The sequence below is a fragment of the Sminthopsis crassicaudata genome, chromosome 5 (genome assembly GCF_048593235.1).
Source record: "Sminthopsis crassicaudata isolate SCR6 chromosome 5, ASM4859323v1, whole genome shotgun sequence".
Taxonomy (NCBI): Eukaryota; Metazoa; Chordata; class Mammalia; order Dasyuromorphia; family Dasyuridae; genus Sminthopsis; species Sminthopsis crassicaudata.
Window position 1 is genome coordinate 100102157 of NC_133621.1, and position 19515 is coordinate 100121671.

Sequence of the window (19515 nt, forward strand, 5' to 3'; positions counted from 1 at the left end):
GGTCACAGAGGTCAGTGATCATAGGAGCTCATAAAATGACAAATTATCAAGAAATTAGGCAAATAATAATAAATAATTATGCAAATAACTTTACCTAGCATTCTTGCACCTGTAGCCTAATTCAAACTTTATGTGGAAGAAAATCCCTGCCAGGTAGATTCTTATTCTCATTTCCCAAAGCTCGATGAACAATAGAAATGAGACTAGATGACTAATACCAATACTAGTGTCCCTTCCAATGTGGAATTATGAATGAGTTTCTGAGTCAATGTTTCCATTCCTCACCAGTGTTTCATGCCAAGTGGAAAGGGTTAAAAGCAGTGAGTGAGAACTCAGGGTTATACAAGTGTATTTGGATCCCTAGAATCACTATGAAGACCATTGTCTTCCTATTATTCCTAGGAGCTGCTGGTAAGTCACTCTTGTTCATTCAGTGAACAAGTATTTATTGAACCCTATCATATGCTAGTGACTGTACGGAACGCAAAGAAGTATATAGCATGGTTCTAGTTTTCAAGAAACTTACAACTGAATTGGGGGAACAAGATTAACACAGGAAGCAGTAGCAGATAATAAGTCATATAATGAAATGTTGGATTCTATGGTATGGACTCTATGTGTTATGGGTATGCAGAGAAAGGTAAACTTGGTCTAGACACATTATTAGAAAAGGTTTTAGAAAGCAGAAAGTACTTGAATCAATAGTAAAGAATAGGAAATACTTTAACAAGTAAAGAAGAGATTAAAAGGAAGGGGAAATTCATGTCTTGTCCTTTTCATATATTTGGGATCATTAAAAAATAACCATTATGTACTTATCAAATGCCAATTATGTTAGGAGCTAGGGATAAAAATGTTTTTTTGTTTGTTTGTTTTACTGAAGCAATTGCAGTTAAGTGACTTGCCCGGGGTCACACAACTAGGAAATATTAAGTGTCTGAGGCCAGATTTGAATTTAGGTCCTCCTCACTTCAGGGCTAGTGTTCTATCCACTGTGCCAATTAACTGCCCTCACAGATTTTTTTTAAAATAATATAATCCCTGCCTTCAAGAAGGTTAGGTCATTTGAAGGGGGCTAATGGAAAGGTTTGTACAGAGATAAGCATCATAAAATATAGGATGTAATTGGGGGTAAATGAGAGATGACTTTTTGATAGGGAAATCGGAGAAGAGTTCATGTAAGAGATAGTATTTGAAATGACCTTTGAAGGAAGAGAAAGAATCTGAAAAGTAAGAATGGGCAGGAGTATCTTTCTAGCATAAGGGATTGCTTGATCTGAAAGATAAAAGGTAACAGATGGCATGTCGACTTCATGACATAGGTAATGATGCAGTTTTCCTAGAACATAAAATTCTAAGTTGACTCCCCTCTCAAAATTAGAAGTCTGATTTGGTCATTTAAAGATGTAGGTTCCTCCTACCCTTCCTTTAGCTCCAATATAAGATGAATTAATATACATCAATACTTCAAGGATGAAGTTATGCTAGAACTTATGTGTGTGTGTGAGTCTTCGTCCTTCTACTAACCCAGGTCTCGCTCCATCTATGTCCCAATGGATAGTTTATGAGAATTCTAGTGACCAAAAATCCCTCATCATCATCCTGCAACCAACCTGGGAGTGATCTTCTCTGAAAATGATTAGGCTGGATAATGGAAAAAAAAAACAAAAACAAAAACAAATACTGTTGAGAAACCTGTACATGAAGCCTTTCCCAGCTATTTGGACCAGAGTTTGTAGGTGGTTCCCTGAATAAATATATGCCATTGTTTTCTAAAGTGTAATTTAGCTCAGACAAAGGATTTTGGGGAAATCAGATTCTCTCTTTTAAAAATAAAATAAGGGGTAAGTAGGTGGCGTAGTGGACAGAGCACCAGCCCTGAAATCAGGAGGACCAGAGTTCAAATCTGGCCTCAGACACTTAATACTTCCTAGCTGTGTGACCCTGGGCAAGTCACCTAACCCCAATTGCCTCAGCAAAAAATAAATTAATTAAAATTAAATTAAATAATAGTGATTGGTATCTTTGTCCATATAGTCTAAATCATAATAAATCAACATAATTTCCAGAGAGATAACAAGATGATAACTGTAGTTTTACATACACAGATCTGGGAATTAACACCATTACTGGACAGAAGATATTAGCATAACCATTTAAATTCCAGATGATTTTAAACCCAATAATGGATCGGGGTTTTTTTGAACAGCACCTCCTCCTTTTTTTTAATCCTTGGCCCTAAGAGATCATACTCCTGAATCTTTTGGAAGATATAGGAAGAACCAAGATCTGTTGGTATCATGACTATGATTACCTCTTTACATTTCCAGATCACTGTGACATCATAGTTTGGGGAAAATCATTTTGCTTACAACAACTTAAATTTGAAAATTTTTCTCTGAATTTGGAGGTCATACAAATATATTCTTAAAAGATTTTGAATAGTGGGGGTGGTGGTGGTGGGCAGTGGCAATGTATTGGATCATTATTCCAGAACAGTGAAAGGAAGGTGGGTCACAGTATTGGGAAGATAAAATCTTATAGATAAAACAGTGAATTGGAAAAAAATCTAAAGAAACAGTCTATGAAGACTATGAATCACTAACAAGATTGCAAAGTTGACAATCAAACGTTCTATGTTGTTAACATTCTCTGATAGTTGGCTGAAGCTTCCCTTTAGCTAATGATCCACCTTCCCTTCATTGCTCTGGAATAATTCCTAATATCATGGCCACTTCCTACCAGCACCATTGTCATCCTAAATCTTTATAATATATATTTGCATAAAAATTGAAACATATATTTCCTTTATTTTTCTTGAGGATTTTTTTTTTTTTTGGTCTGTGTTTTCTTTCACAGCATGACTTATACGGAAATGTGTTTTGCATGACTACACATGTATAACCTATTTCATATTACTTGTCTTCCCAGTGGAGTATGAAGAAGGGAAGGGAGGAAGAAAGAGAATTTAAAAGCTAAAATTTAAAGAAAAAAAAAACATTAAAATGATTTTTATATGTAATTGGGGGAAATAAAATATTTTTAAAGAAAAAAAAGTACATATTTGCATGGCCTACAAATTCAGGGGTAAAGAGAGAAATTCAAGTTTTAAGATGTTTTTCAAATAATCTAAAACTATTGATTCAGGTAATTTAAAGATTATTTTTATCTACAGATTACCAAGAATTACCAATTGCAAGAGAGGATTGTGTCTACTCAACCCCTGACACCAGGAGTTATAATACAGAATAGTCACCAATGTGTACTATAATAGCATTAGTGCACTTGAAATATGAATGGGAAGTCAAATACATCATGTGTATACTATAAGTATGAAGAAAAGAGTATATAACTAAGACCCCTTGAAAGTAGACACAGATCATTGATGTCCCAGTTATATGGGCGAAGGGAGTATTACTAGCTAGCTTTTCTCTAGTTAATTTGGAAGGTATTGTGGAAGACTTAACATTTGAAGGGAGATTAATATAACCAATAATTCCCATTTCTTTTCCCCCTCAGTTGTTTTCCCTGATAATAATGTTGAAAGGATCATAGGAGGAAAGAACTGTGTAAAGAACTCAGTACCCTACCAGGTGTATATAACTAGTGACAGATTTATGTGTGGCGGTTCCCTCATCAATGCCCAGTGGGTACTTTCAGCTGCTCACTGCTACAATTCGTAAGTGACTCATAATCAATCACTCTCTAAAGCAAATCAATTTACTAGAACTCCCCAAAGCTGATTTTTGTCTAAGAATAAAAGACTCCCCAGATGGAAGAAGGTGATATTCTTTAAGGTACTTATTTTTCAAAATTGCAATATGTATGCAGGCAAGGAAGGAATCCCAGATTAAAGTAAAGCCAGATAAGAAAATGGTAGCCTAAAGTATTTAGAAACAATTGTAATCCAGGGATTACCCTGACTTGGAAGAGAAGTAGAATTTTGGAAAGTCAATTTCCACAAGCTGGTCATCTTCAGGCACCCCTTGGGATCTCACAAAGGATTGAAGACATGGGATGTCCTGGAGGATTAATGGAAGAGGGTTTGAATCAGGATTACTCATGAGTCAAACTCTGTGAAGAAAGAGCTTTCTGAATGACTAACAATTGGTACTGAAAGTAGGAGAGGGGAAAGGACAATTTGCAACAATTAAAGGATTTGTTCAATATTACAATTCCAAAGGATTCTCTCAGGCTAAAATTTCCAGAGTAAATTTCCATGGATATTGGTCAACCTACTCCTATATTTTAAGACTCCTTCAACTCCTCTATTTCTTATACCTAAAGTAACCCTAACAAATAGGGAAAATGGTAAATGATAAATGAATATACTTGATTCTCTCTTCTTTTTCCACTGGGTAGGCCAAATTGCCACCCTTATGCATTCTGATAAAGCAATTTTTATTGATGGGAAGCAATAATGTAAGGAAAGGGTAATTTTGCCATTTTTAATATGACCATCAGTAGAATCCATATTTCTGAGCCCAGGGGAATTGAGGGAGGGAGTCATAAGGCATAGTTGGTTCTTTATTGAAAGAATTGGAGAAAAAGAACAGGAATAAGGTTGCCTTGAGGTATTATTTTTTTTTTTACTTGTCCAGCCACATCCAGACTATCTTGGGCGCCTACAATCTTGATGTCTTTGAGGGCACTGAGCAAATCATCAATTCTACTAAGGTGATCCGCCACCCCAGGTACCACAAGCGGGATATCAACCATGACATTATGTTGATTAAGCTGGCTAAGCCTGCCATCCTTAACTCTTATGTGTCTACAATCTCCCTGCCTACTTCTTGTATGGCTGCTGGCACTAACTGCCTCATCTCTGGCTGGGGCAAAACTCAGACTGGTTTCTGCAACTGTCCAGCTGAATTAGAACCAAGAGCCAAATTTCCCAGCATCCTTCAGTGCTTGGATGCTCCTGTGCTCTCTGACGAGATCTGCCGAGCCGCCTACCCTGGTCAGATCACCAACAATATGATCTGCGTGGGATTTATGGAAGGTGAAAAGGATACCTGCCAGGTCAGTCCCCCTCCCCCATATAATCTTAATCCTATTCTTTCTCTTTTCTATATTTCTCCTCTCCTGAACCAGCAAGAAACCATCTGCCAGCTGGAGCTCTCTGAAGATGGAACTAAGTGATGGCGTAGGAAGCTCTTCTGGAATAAAGACAAAGAGGAACTAAGAATGTTCCTTCTGAAATGGTTTTATGCTGAGAAGAAGCAAATATAGAAATGTTTATATGCCTTAGGGCAGGCGGATGGCGCAGTAGATAGATTGCTAGCCCTGGAGTCAGGAGGACCTGAATTCAAATTCAGCTTTACAGACTAGCTATGTGATCCTGGGTAAATCAACCCTATTTGTCTCAGTTCCCTTATATATAACATTAACTGGAGAAGAAAATGGCCAACCATTCCATTATATTTGCCAATAAAACCCCAGATGGGATCACAGAGAGTCAGACAAGACTGAAATGACTCAACAACAATAATAAAAAACTGTTCAACATGGATCTTTTTTTAAAAAAATTTTATTATAGCTTTTTATTTATAAGATATATGGAGGGGTAATACCTTGAGAAAAAAACAGGGACATAAAGAATGATATAAGAACCTACCTTCCCCCAACCCTTTTATCTCTGCTTAGCTTTCTATGGACAAACATGCTAGGGAAAGGAAAAATGAATACATCTTCCCCTAAGACTAAAAGAAAACTTTTGACCTTTCCCATTATATTTCAGGGTGACTCAGGTGGTCCTGCAGTCTGCAACGGTCAACTCCAAGGCATTGTTTCATGGGGCATAGGCTGTGCCAAGAAAGGCTATCCAGGTGTCTATACCAAGGTCTGCAACTATGTGGACTGGATTGAAAAGACCATTGCTAACAACTAAGCTCCTTTCCCTACTTCCCTTCCTTGATGTCCTCCTTCCAGAAACAGAAAGGAGATGCAACAATTTCCATTGCAGCTGCAGGCCTGGGAAAATGACTTTAATAAAAATGTTTAATATCATATAACCTCTCTCTCTGAGTGTAGTCTTTGACCTAAGATATCTTCAATTTCAAAATAAAAGTAATGATAATGATAATGGCTAGTATGTGTGTGTGTGTAAACACATATATACATAGCTAACAAATGTGCTTATATATACACACATATACATATGTACATAGCTAACATAGCTAACTTTTATCTAGGGATTATTATATGCCAGACACTGTGCTTCTATTATTTCATCTGATCCACAATAATGAGAGGTAGGTGCTATTATTAGACTTATTTTACAATGGTAAATAGAGGTTAAATGACTTACTCAGAGTCACACAATAAGTATCTGAGACCAGATTTGAACCCAATTCTTCTTGATTCTAGAACTGTTGCTCATCCACTTTCCCACCTAGCTGCTCCTCAATCTTCACAACTCTTGTGAGGCTACACATCCCCATTTTACAGATAAGAAAAACTGAAAAAAAAAGGAGTTTAAGTGATTTGCCCTAAGTTACATAGTTGGCAAGTATCTCAGGCAGATTCAACATTCTATCCATGTGCTACCTCATATGTTTATAGATCCGAGAATCAAAGAATGTCATGGAGTTGTAATGATGACAGAGGCCATTTTATCCAACATCAAGCTAATCAAGAATCTTCTCTGCAACATTGCTGAGAAACAGTCATTCAGTCACCTCCTGAAAATCTTCAATGAGGGGGAACCCACTGAAGCAGACATTCTATTTTTGGACAATTCTAATTTTTAACAATTGTTTCCTTATAACAAACCTAAACTTCTATCCCTTTATTGCCTAATTTCCTTTCTTAATCCAAGCCCAAAAAGTCCAATATTTAATCCATTGTGAAAACTTTTCAAGTTTTTGAACACAGCTACCATAGCCCTCTTTATTTTTTTTCCTCAGGTTATCCATCCTCGGGTCTTTCCATTAATACCAACATATTACCATCCTAGGTATCCTTCCTTAAGGGTAACTTTTCAGTGATCTTTCTAATTTGGGGCACTCAGAACTGAATATAATACTCTATATATGATCTGACCATAAAAGAGAATCAATAATTTCAAGAATCAAAAATACCACTGCCACAATCATGCTCATTAATTCTTTCAATATAGTTTGTGATAGCAGTAGATGTTTGCTGTTTTGAAAGGTATAAAGGAAAGGGAACTGACATGTCAGAATATTGATTCACTTTGAGCATTCAGTCCACAAATATTCACATAATTTTTTTTCACATGAGCTATTCTGTAGACAAGCATTTCTATTTATTTCTATTAAGTTTCATCTCATTTCTCACCTGGCTGCACTCCTTTGAACTGCCTCTTTATGCATGTTATATTCTTCCATTAGCTTGTAAGCTTCTTGAAATCAGGAACTGTCCTTTTTCTTCACATTGGCTACTCTAGCACTTAGCAAAATGTCTAGAAAATAGTAGATATTTAATAAATATTAATTAACTGGCTGACCTGTTTTAGCCCCTTATTGTAGCCTTCTAAGATATTTTGGAATCCTGTAATTCAACAAGTGAACTACCCCAGTCAGATTTTAAGCCTCCTCTATCAACTGTCAAAAATTACATTGGAAAGATTGGATTAATATAAGTACATTACTGAGATCAGTGCTAACATAGTTTTAACTATGCTCTATAGTTCTAACAGTTATAGGAATAAACTTCCTGCACAGAACCATTTCAAATTTAGTTTTCCCTCACAATATAGCACTTCACATTCAAGAGGATATATCCTTCTTTGCTCTCATCTCTAAAATGCTCATAGACATAGATTCACCTTCCCTGCCTCAAAGACATTCAGTCCTCAATATCTGGCTTATGTTTTTCTTTTAAATAATTTAGCAGCATTGACATACATTGCCATAATCATATGAGGGAATTGAGATTGAACAAACAAATGGTAGTGGGAATTGTGTGAACCAAACTGACTCTATCTTGTGATCCAATTCTGGAGCTAGCTGAGTTCCTTTTCTAGCCAATTACAGGTCTTCAGTCCTGGGAGAAAACTTTATTCAATTGTGAGAATTGTGAAAGGTCTTTGCTGAATTGTTCAAATTAAGCCTGAATGGCTGGGAAACTGGATCACCTCTCTCTGCTGCTTAGAGACCCTCAACTAAAGACCCAGCTTATGCTGACCAGAAACCCAGCCAATTCTGAAGTTGGAGGCAAGGACTTTTCTCATAATCATACAACTCAAGCAACGCACATTCTTATCTGAAAAATGGCCCCATACAGTTCAATCATTTATTGCTTCTATGTTCCTTTGACTGTTTACAGATACCTGGGAATGTGGGACACCTCTTTTTCTGATTTCAAGGAATTGCACCTGTTCAGTCTTCCCCTCCCAATTTGGAAAGTCCTCAATCTTTCTTCCAATGAGAAATCAGACTACCTAATGTTGTATAGTGATTAATTATTTCATTTTAATTAGCTGGCCCTATTGGATTATTTTTAATATATAAAAAAATGTCAGAAAAAAAACTGCTTCTGAACAAGATAGTGGAGAGGACATACACATCTGCTTAAGCTCCATGTTTTCTCTTTCAGAATAATTTATCTCATGACAAGCCTCAGAATTAGTGCTTGACTGAAAAAAAAACACAAATAATTACTAAGAGAAGATATCCTTGAAAGTTACCAGAAAAGGTCTGTTTTTGTTCCTGGATGGAAATGGTTTTAGATCGGGCACAAACTGAAGGCAGGCAACTGTAGCACAGCAGAGTATAGCCGGCAGCTCACAGCTGAACAGACCTGAGGGGGGTGGGGGGTGATCTCAGCTGTTTATGTGGAGAGAGCTTTAACACAGGATTGGCTACTTTGCCCTGGCAGCAAGCCAGTAGACAAGCAGAGAAGCTAAAAACACAGGGGGTGAAGACTATAACCCTGAAAAGCTAGAGTTTCTCGGGACCTGGCCACACCCACCCAGAGTGTCTCAGCACGTTCTCAGACTCTCAGAGCGCAGACACAGAATAGCCATTGCTGTCCTGTTAGTGCCTTGATGCTGCCACCTGCAGTCTGTAGAGAAAGCCCAGTAACACCAGCCAGCCCCCCCCCCCAAAAAAGCAGACCATTTGTTTTTCTTGTTAGTTTGTTTTCTTTGACTCTTCTTTGACAAAATGAGAAAAATATTAAAGTGTACTCTAACTATTGATAGCTTCTATGTGGATAAAGAGCAGACCTTAAACCCTGAGGACACTAAAAACAGACTCTCCCCAGAGGAATCCCCAAAGAGGGAAATCATCTGGCCCTCAGCACACAAGACTTTCATAGAAAAAAATCAAAAAGGCTCTCACAAGAGAGCTAGAAGAAAAATAGGAAAAGGAAAGGGAAGCTATAATGAAAATTACATTCAATAAAAAGCCAGGGGAAAATAGACCAAAAAATAATTGGAAACTAAATAATTTCATACTAAAGAATGATTGGGTGAAACAGCAAATAATAGACATAATTAATAACCACCCAAGAAAATGACAATAATGAGACATCATACCAAAATGTGTGAGATGCAGCCAAAGTGGTAATAAGGGGAAATTTCATTATCTCTAGAGGCCTATTTGTATAAAATAGAGAAAGAGAAGATTAATGAATTGGGCTTGCAACTAAAAATGCTAGAAAAAGAACAAATTAAAACCCCCCAGTCAAACACTAAATTTGAAATCCTAAAAATAAAAGGAGCCATCAATAAAATTGAAAGTAAAAAAAAAAACAAAACAAAACAAACAAAAAAAAAAACTATTGAATTAATTAATAAAACTAAGGGTTGGTTCTATGAAAAAACCAACAAAATACACAAACCCTTAGTAAATCTGATTTCAAAAAGGAAAGAGGAAAATCAAATTATTAGTCTTAAAAATGAAAAAGGAGAATTAGGCACTAATGAAGAGGAAATTAGAGCAATAATTAGGAGTTACTTTGCCCAACATTATGTCAATAAATTCAATAACTTAAATGAAATTGGAGAATACCTTCAAAAATATAGCTTGCCCAGATTAACAGAAGAAGAAGTAAATAGTCTAAACAGTCCCATGTTAAAAAAAGAAATAGAACAAGCTATTAACCAACTCCCTAAAAAAAAAATCCCCAGGATCAGATGGATTTACAAGTGAATTCTACCAAATGTTTAAAGAACAATTAACTTCAATGCTATATAAACTATTTGAAAAAATAGGAATTGAAGGAGTCCTACCAAATTTTTTTTATGACACAGACATGGTACTGATACCTAAACTAGGTAGGTTGAAAACAGAGAAAGAAAATTATAGACCAATCTTCTTCATGAATATTGATGCTAAAATCTTAAATAAAATATTAGCAAAAAGATTACAAAAAAATCATCCCCAAGATAATACACTATGACCAAGTAGGATTTATATCAGGAATGTAGGGCTGGTTCAATATTAGGAAAACTATTAGCATAATATCGATTATATCAATAACCAAATTAACAAAAACCATATGATCATTTCAATAGATACAGAAAAAGCATTTGATAAAATCCAACATCCATTCTTAATAAAAACACTAAAGAGGATAGGAATAAATGGACTTTTTCTTAAAATAGTCAGGAGCATATATTTAAAAGTGTCAGTAAGCATCATGTGTAATGAAGAAAAACTGGAACCTTTCCCAGTAAGATCAGGAGTGAAACAAGATTGTTCACTATCACCATTATTATTCAATATTGTAGGCATGGACCCACAATTAACACCATATACCAAGATAAGATCAAAATGGGTCCATGATTTAGGCATAAAGAACGAGATCATAAATAAATTAGAGGAACACAGGATAGTTTACCTCTCAGACTTGTGGAGGAGGAAGGAATTTGTGACCAAAGACAAATTAGAGATCATTATTAATCACAAAATAGAAAATTTTGATTACATCAAATTAAAAACCTTTGTACAAACAAAACTAATGCAAACAAAATTAGAAGGGAAGCAACAAAACATTTGTTGGGAAAACATTTTTACAGTTAAATGTTCTGATAAAGGCCTCATTTCCAAACTATATAGAGAATTGACTCAAATTTATAAGAAATCAAGTCATTCTCCAATTGATAAATGGTCAAAGTATGAACAGGCAATTTTCAGATGATGAAATTGAAACTATTTCCACTCATATGAAAAAGCATTCCAAATGACTATTGATCAGAGAAATACAAATTAAGACAACTCTGAGATACCACTACACATATTGGCTAAGATGATAGGAAAAAATAATGATAAATGTTGGAGGGATATGGGAAAACTGGGACACTGATGCATTGTTGATGGAGTTGTGAATGAATCCAACCATTCTGGAGAGCAATCTGAAATTATGACCAAAAAGTTATCAAACTGTGTAGACCCTTTGATCCAGCAGTGCTACTACTGGGCTTATATCCCAGAGATACTAAAGAGGGGAAAGGGACCTATATGTGCCAAAATGTTTGTGGCAGCCCTTTTTGTAGTGGCTAGAAACTGGAAAATGAATGAATGCCCCTCAACTGGAGAATGTTTGGGTAAATTATGGTATATGAATGTTATGGAATATTATTGTTCTGTAAGAAATGACCAGCAGGATGAATACAGAGAGGCCTGGAGAGACTTTCATGAACTGATTCTGAGTGAAATGAGCAGAACCAAGAGATCATTGTACACTTCAACAATGATACTGTTTGAAGATGTATTCTGATGGAAGTGGCTATCTTCGACAAAGAGAAGCTCTAATTCAGTTCCAGTTGATCAATGATGGACAGAATCAGCTACACTCAGAGAAGGAATACTGGGAAATGAGTGTAAACTGTTTGCATTTTTGTTTTTCTTCCCAGATTATTTTTACCTTCTAAATCCAATTGTACCTAGGATATATTATAACATATTCAACATGTATAAGACTGCTTGTCATCTAGGGGAGGGAGTGGAGGGAGGGAAGGGAAAAGTCAGAACAGAAGTGAGTGCAAGCAATAATGTTGTAAAAAATTACCCTGGCATATGTTCTGTCAATAAAAAGTTATAATGAAAAAAATAAAAATAAAAACATGGCTCCTATATTGGGGGTCTAGCCCTAAGCTGAGAATGATCTGGTCCCAAACTGTTAGGGAATTTGGATGCATTGCTTAATAAATGGATATGCTCAGAAGTTTGATCCTTTGTTTCCTTAAGAATTTCTTCTTTCACCCACCACATTTTACATATCTAAAGCTACAGTAAGGAAAAGGGACTCCATTCATTTTAGTAATGCTCTTGTTGCACTCAGTATCAGGTGATTCAGTTCATCTCTTGCTTCTCTCCACTTTGTTCCTATGGATTGAGCATTCCAGTGATCTTCTGGGGGCAATCCTATTTCCTGTTGGTGTCTGGTGAGATGTCTAATAAATCCTATAGGGTTAACTTGTTAGCTAGATCTCTTCCTCTCTATTCACCAAATTAACTGCTTTTGAAAAATAGCCATTCTTATGACTCCAACAGCATTATGAGAGCTACATAAAAAGGAGACAAGCTCAGATCACAAAGATTAACTTTGGTCCTAGAGAACAGATGATGAAGCGTGTTTCCTCCCTCTTCTTAGAGAGATGGGAGCCCATGAGTATCTACATTTGGCCACAGCATCAATTTTTCTTAACCATTTTTCTTCATTATAAGAAAATATTCTTTCTTGTAATAGGATTGAATTATGATATGGTAAAAGTAAATGATAAAATGATATAAAAGCAATCAATAATTTTTTTAATTAAAAAGAAGGGAAAATATACATAAGGCAATCAATCCTCATGACAACATTTCTCTTCTGATCTGATCACATACATAGGAAAGAAAATGGCAACAATATATGCAATCTATATAAAGTGACTTGAAGTATGGTATCCACAAATAGAGAAGACAAAGGGTAGAAGATGCTAAGGATTCACTGCATATCACATCAATATTTTTTTTGTCCATGCTTTAGAAGAAAAAATGCTGATATAATGATCTCTGGATACAGTCTGCTAAAATTCCCCATATTATAATGTTAGAACTAGAAGAGATCTTGGATATCATTTTGGAATAAGATAATAAAAAAAATGTCATGAGACATGGGCAAACAATATCCTATAGAGATTTTTTTAAGTGTGCTTAAGGAACCAATGGAAAGTCAGAAAAAATGGAAGGCTTAAAAAGTTCCTAGCCCAGATCCTACCTAGACATCTTCATTACATCTCTAAAAGTATTTATTTAGATGCAAGGTCATTCTCACACCAGGTGCACAAATAGTTTCCATGAAACACCTCTTCTACTGCCTGGGAAGGGGAAATGACAAATACAGATTTGTCAAAAACAAATATTGACAAACTGAAGCATAGCTAGAGGAAGGTGACCATGATTTTGAGTGGACTTGGAACATTGCCATTACAGAAGGGATTAGAGGGACAAAAGACTTTTATCTGGAGAAAGGATGTGATTGCTGGATTCAAATGTTTAATAATAGTCACCTCAAGTCTCTATAGCACTTTTAAGTTTACAAGATGCTGTGACATAGATAGTACAAAAGATAATCCTTACTTTACAGAAGAGGCTGAAGGAAATTAAATGCTTTACCCTAAAAGACAAAGTGAGTATCAAAGACAGGATTTTGTACCATGGTCCACTGATTTCAATTACATAACTTAACTCTCTCCACTATTAAACTTAATTCAACCAGTATATATTAAGTGCAATAAATGTAGGGTCCCAGCCAATAAGCATTCTTAGGAAAAAGACAAGTCTCTCTTTAGGAGCAATATTGCCCAAACTGGAGAAAGATGATGATTGCCAAGTGAACTCACAGACTACCTACTTAAATCTCCCTGGAATTAGAGGCTTCCACATCACTCAGAGTACTGCAGGAATAAAGTCACTGATTTAAACACCTCATTTAAAGAACTTTGAAACAGAAATTTCTAAGCCTTTAAAAAAATCTTTCAAAGGGAAACTTTCAGCAAATTTTGAATACTTTTGCTTAAAATGTTAAAATGCAACAATTTCACATTATAGGTATTTTAAAGTTATGATAGTTACTAACCAAAATATTAAAATAAATATAATTTAGAATAACTGAATAGCTAATCTTTGACCAAGCAATACTATGTCTATACCCTAAAGGCTAATAAGTTCATAGATTTAGATCTGAAAAACACCTTAGAGGCCATCATTTTACAGGTGAAGACATTCAACAATTATATGACTTGTTCATAAGCAAGAATTTGAATGCAGATCCTTCTGAGTCCTGTCCAGTACACCACGTTTTTTCAAGGGAGGATAGCAAGCTGGCCTCCAAGTCAGAAAGACTGGGCCCAAATGTGAATTATTTTCTATATTGACTGTGCCCCCAATCCATTCTCCAAGGTTATACATTGAAAAGAAGGTATCAATATGTCTCAGTAGAAGGTGTTTCTTTGAAATCTCAAGTCAAGTTAAAAAATTATAGGTATGTAGTATATTGGGGTGAACATTCAATGTTTATTTTTTTCCTAAAAATCAAAAAATGTGATGCAAGAGTTTGGATACCACTGAACTAAGAAATAGAAAGGGAATAAACATTTATAATACATACTATGTGCCAGGCATTGTGCTAAGAACTGTTAAAAAAAAATTATCTCATTTTATCTTCACAACAACCCTGGAACATAGGTGTTATTATTCTATCTTACAATTGAAATAATTAAGTCTAATATAATTTATATTATATTATATATTATATTTATATAATTTAAAAGAGACTTGCCCAAGATCACACAGCTAGGAAGTGTCTGAGATAAAATTTATACTCAGGTTTTCCTGTACTCGACCACCAACTGCTTCTAATTACTGGGTAATTAGTTTTAAGAAGTAATGGAAAGGGTAAAGTCAATGACTAACAAAAGTTACAAAAATAAAACAGTACTCTTCAATTTAACTTCTTGCCCTATTTACTACGCTGGAAATACTCTCTCTTTCTTCCATTACCCTTTAATATTCCTGAATTTCCTCTTTATCCCTGTCTACCTTGCACTGTCCTAGATCTTAAACTGGAAATGATCTCAGAAATCTTTTAGTCAAATTTCTTTATTTCATAGCTCCAGTGAAAAAGCCTAGAAAAGTGACTTGCTTAAGATCATTCAGGATTTGGACTTAGGTCCTCTGCCTTAAAATCTAGCACACCTTCCACTATACCTTGATACCATAGCCACAACTGCATTCTAATAACTATATATAATTATGACAATCTACAGCTTTATTTAGTTTAGTTGCCTTCAAGTCAGAATAAAGTGTTTTAAACTTTTTCTAAGAATAATATTGCATATAACAAAATCTGGCAAAATATTTATCTACCACTGCCTTTAGGGGAAGGGTTTAGGGAAAAGAAAAACACAACAGTTATTTCTTTAATCATTCTCAATGTATACCCAGTAGAACTAAGTCTTCATTGATTATGATGGTTAAAATGAAGGAGCAATCAGATAAAGATAATGGGCTAATCCTAGAATATGCCAGCTTTATAATTGCTAATGATAATGTACAAGGTTAGGAAGAACAAATCTTCCTGTATAACAAGATTAGACATACTCATAGATCATTCCTCAGCCTTATTGTTCAGTTGTTTTAAAACATGTCCTATTCTTTGTGACCCCATTTAAGGTTTTCTTGGCAGAGATATCAGAATGGTTTTCCTCATTTTACCAATGAATTTATGAAGGGTTAAGGGATGTGCTCAGGGTCATACAGCTAGAACTCTTATCAGCTCATCAAATATTATTAATTAACAAACTGGTGAAACTTCCTTTCTTATTTAATAATTGGGTTCAGAATCTTCCCAGTTCACATACATGTACATACATGAGCACTTTATATGTGCATATTCAAATATACATATATTTGCACACTTGGATATGTACCTCTATGTCTAGCAGTTGAGGGAGCAGGATAACTGGTGTTATTGTAAGGGCAAAGAGATGACTGATAAATCCACTTTATAAATATTACCCTTCTGTGCCATTCTCTTCTGACTCCAACTTGGATCTGCCCATAAGGGTGGATTTCAGCAAGACTCATATCTTCCCTAGTATGACCCCAGTCTCTGGCAATGGCAACCTCCTTGCTCTAGATCTGCTCCCACTTCCATGGCAACATGTCCCAGTCTCCCACTCCTCCATCCCAAGTCTCTGAAAAGGCAGCTACCAGCCCCACACTCTCAAGTCAAGCAAAGTAGGGGAAGCAAATAGCCATAGTCTTGGGTTTTTGCAAATGGGAGCAGTGATGCTGAAAGGGTGATGCTGTATTGATAGCAGCCCAGGGCCCACTTGCAACTAGGTCTGCTCTTACTCAGCTTCCTGTCTCATGTGATCTCTGTTGGGGCTAATTCTCTCTCTTCACTCCCTCTTTAGTAATGGGGGAGGGCTAAGTTCTCCAGGGGACTAGTAGAGGAAATTCAGACAGTTTCTCACTCACCAGTGAGCAATTGTTTTCTTGTGTCCTGTTACATGAAAATGAAAATAAAAGAAATCATGAAGTTGAGTATTGTCCTAAGCATACCAAGCCTAAACTTACCTTGTTTGCAACTTCTACCTATTATTTCTAATTTTACTTTCTACAACCAAACACAAGTTTAATCCCTTTACTACATGATGACCCTTTAAATACTTGACAACAGCTATCATGTTCTCCAAGTTTTCTCTTCTGGGCTAAACATTACCATTTCTTTCCAGCAATCTTCATGTGACAAGAACTCAAAGCTAAACGCGGCTGTCCAGAAATGGCCACAATACTTCAGCTATGGTCTGACTAGGGTACAATATCAGAGAAAAGCCATTTCCTTAGAAATTTCCTAGAAGCTACCTAGAAAGGAATACCTTTCTAAATGAAGGATTAGATCGAATTCTTTTTTTCTCTTAGTTTTTTTTGGTTTGTTTTTCTGACTAGAATAGTCAGTTTAAACCTTCAGGTCCTCTTCATATAGACTAGTGTCTAACTTCCATACTTGATTCCTTTGGTACATGTAATTTTTAAAACCTAATTATGAAACTTTGATTCAGCCCAATATTTGAACTTTTTCATCCTTCCTGCATCATCCAGTGTTAGAAATCTCCTTTAAATCTGTCTTATTGACAGATCTTATATTCCTGTGATCTATCCCTTTACCTGTCATTAATTTTAAAAATTAATAGCATAGGGTCAAGCACATATTCTTAGGTACTCCACTAGTGATCTTTTTTTCTAAATTGACAGTGAACCGTCACTGATTACTCTTTGATTCCAGCCATTTTCTCACTTTGAATCTATTTAAATATAGTATGATGGAGACTCACATGTCTCTTTTTTCCACAAAAAAAAAAAAAGCCCATGAGATATTTTCTCCAACAGATTGCTAAATTGAATCATTATAGATTTTAATCTCTGCAAGAATACCAATTTTCACAAAATCCCATGTCTTTTAAATTTGAAATACATATAAATATGAAAATTATATACATAGATCACCATATGCAAGTAAAACCCATGTTCAGATACAAATGCTTGAGGATAGGGATGAGGGGAGATTTATTAGCAAGAGCATATGGCTCATAGCACCATTTAGGATCAAAAATAAAGGATGAGGGTGGTCAAATGGTTAGCAATTTTGTGTGGGATGAAGGACACCTGGGACCATACCTTATGACCTAATCTGTACTTTCTGCTACAGGAGGAAACCTGATCCATGTACATATAATCCTATTTCTGGAACTTTCTGAGTAATAGGGAAAGGGCTATCAATTAATATCAATGTTTGACTACCTTCCAAACTAGATAGAATGGAATTCTAAATTTGGATTTCTAAATTTTCCATTGGGTCATTCTGTTTCCCTGGAAGTCGTCAGTGCCAAGTTTTGAGGGATAAATAGCAGTAGTTCAGAACCCTGGTTCTACCGCCTTGCCTTGCCTAGATCCCTAGGACAACCATGAAGGCCATTCTCTTCCTTGCCCTCCTGGGGGCTGCTGGTAAGTTTCTCTTGTCAAATCAGCAAGTGTTTACTGAGTTTTGTCAGGGTTCTAGATGCTTCAAGGGATTAAAAAAAAAAATTAGAAACTCAAAGTCCTTGTGAAATATAATCTAACAAAAGAAAAAAGGCTAGCCCAGGAAAATAAAAGGAAAAAATGTAAGACAGCATGTGATTAATAGACAAATTGTGTGATTCAAGCTATTTTTGCTAGACCAAATAAATGTAGACTCTATGGAATATTTGGTAAAGGCTCCAATTTAAATTGAGTTTTAAGAATAGGTGAGAGATACACAATTATAGAAAACATGTTGTGAAGAGGGAATTATTATGTGCCCTTTTTGGGGCACATAACTCCCCCCTTTTTGGCCAGGCAATCAGGATTAAGTAACTTCCCTGGGGTCACAGCTAGTTTGTGTCAAGTGTCAGAGACTGGATTTGAAGTCAGGTCTTCCTGACTCAAGAGTTGGTGCTCCACCCACGGCACCCACACCTATCAGGATCTTCTTCAGAAAAGTTCATATCATTTTGAAAATCAAGTAAGAGAGAGAGAATAAAAATGGGAAGAAAATTGAGAGTAATGCAAGAAAATCACAAAAAAAATTAATCAACATTTTGATAGAGAAGGAATTCAAAATAATCAAGAAAATGATACCTTGGTGAAGCTAGATGGTGCAGTGGATAGAGCACTGGTGCACTGGCCTTGGAGTCAGGATAACCTGAGTTTTAATCTGATCTCAGATCCTTAATGCTCATTAGCTGTATGACTCTGGGCAAGTCACTTAACCACAAATGCTTCTCTAAAAAAAAAAAGAAAGAAAGAAAGAAAAAAATTACACTTTTTGAAAACCAAATGGTAAAGGAGGTACAAAATGTCAATGGAGTAGAATGCCTTAAAAGGCAGAATTGGTCAAACGGAGGGAGGGAGAGAGAGAGAGAGAGAGAGACAGAGAGAGAGAGACACACATATACACAGAAACCCGGGCATACAGAGACAAACTAATGGTGTCTAAATACAGATTGGAGAATACTTTTTTTTTTACTTTATTTTTCTTGAGGTGTCTTTTTTGGAGTTCTATGTTTTCTTTTGCAACATGACTTATAGAAATGTTTTGCATAATTATGCATGTATAATATATATTGAACTGCTTGCTTTCTCATTGAAAGAGGGTGGGGAAGATGGAAGAGAATTTGGATTTGGAATTCAAAGTCATAAAAACAAATATTAAAAATTGTTTTTGAATAAGAAAATAAAATGCTAAATTCATTTAATATATAGATATATATTTTTAAAAAAAGAAAGAAAAGGTTTTATCAAGAACTTAGTTACATGGCTTCTATGCTAAATTCTTCACAAAAAGAAATAGCTCTACCCAGTCTCTTTATTCCATAATAACATGGAAGGGACACTGATTCTGTTACATATACTCATGTGTCTGGTTCAATGGGTCTTGGTGAAAGGATGAATATGAATAAATAATGATCTTTAAATCATGTACATGTCATGAAGTTTGTGAATATTAAATAAGATATGAATTGAAGTGCTT

The 19515-nt window shown here is 35.6% G+C and overlaps 2 protein-coding genes across 2 annotated transcripts in view; both read left to right on the top strand.

Annotated features, from left to right (window-relative positions):
• The first annotated feature begins 371 nt into the window (after positions 1-371).
• LOC141545237 (trypsin-like) lies at positions 372-5890 on the top strand. The gene is made up of 4 exons (XM_074272275.1): positions 372-411; positions 3520-3679; positions 4602-5022; positions 5741-5890. The coding sequence occupies exons 1-4, from the start codon at positions 372-374 to the stop codon at positions 5888-5890; spliced, it is 771 nt and encodes a 256-aa protein (XP_074128376.1).
• A 12015-nt stretch (positions 5891-17905) lies between these two features.
• The window catches only part of LOC141545238 (cationic trypsin-3-like), a 5291-nt gene continuing 3681 nt past the window's right edge, over positions 17906-19515 (top strand). The window contains exon 1 of the mRNA XM_074272276.1: positions 17906-17969. Coding sequence (XP_074128377.1) covers positions 17930-17969 — 40 coding nt within the window. The 5' untranslated portion in view covers positions 17906-17929. The remainder of the gene's footprint in view (positions 17970-19515) is intronic.

Excerpts from the sequence above, each read along its gene's own strand:
- LOC141545237 (XM_074272275.1), top strand. The coding sequence starts at position 372 with ATGAAGACCATTGTCTTCCTATTATTCCTAGGAGCTGCTG. Across the intron at positions 412-3,519 it reads ATTATTCCTAGGAGCTGCTG|TTGTTTTCCCTGATAATAAT; the intron begins GTAAGTCACTCT and ends TTTCCCCCTCAG. Across the intron at positions 5,023-5,740 it reads GTGAAAAGGATACCTGCCAG|GGTGACTCAGGTGGTCCTGC; the intron begins GTCAGTCCCCCT and ends ATTATATTTCAG.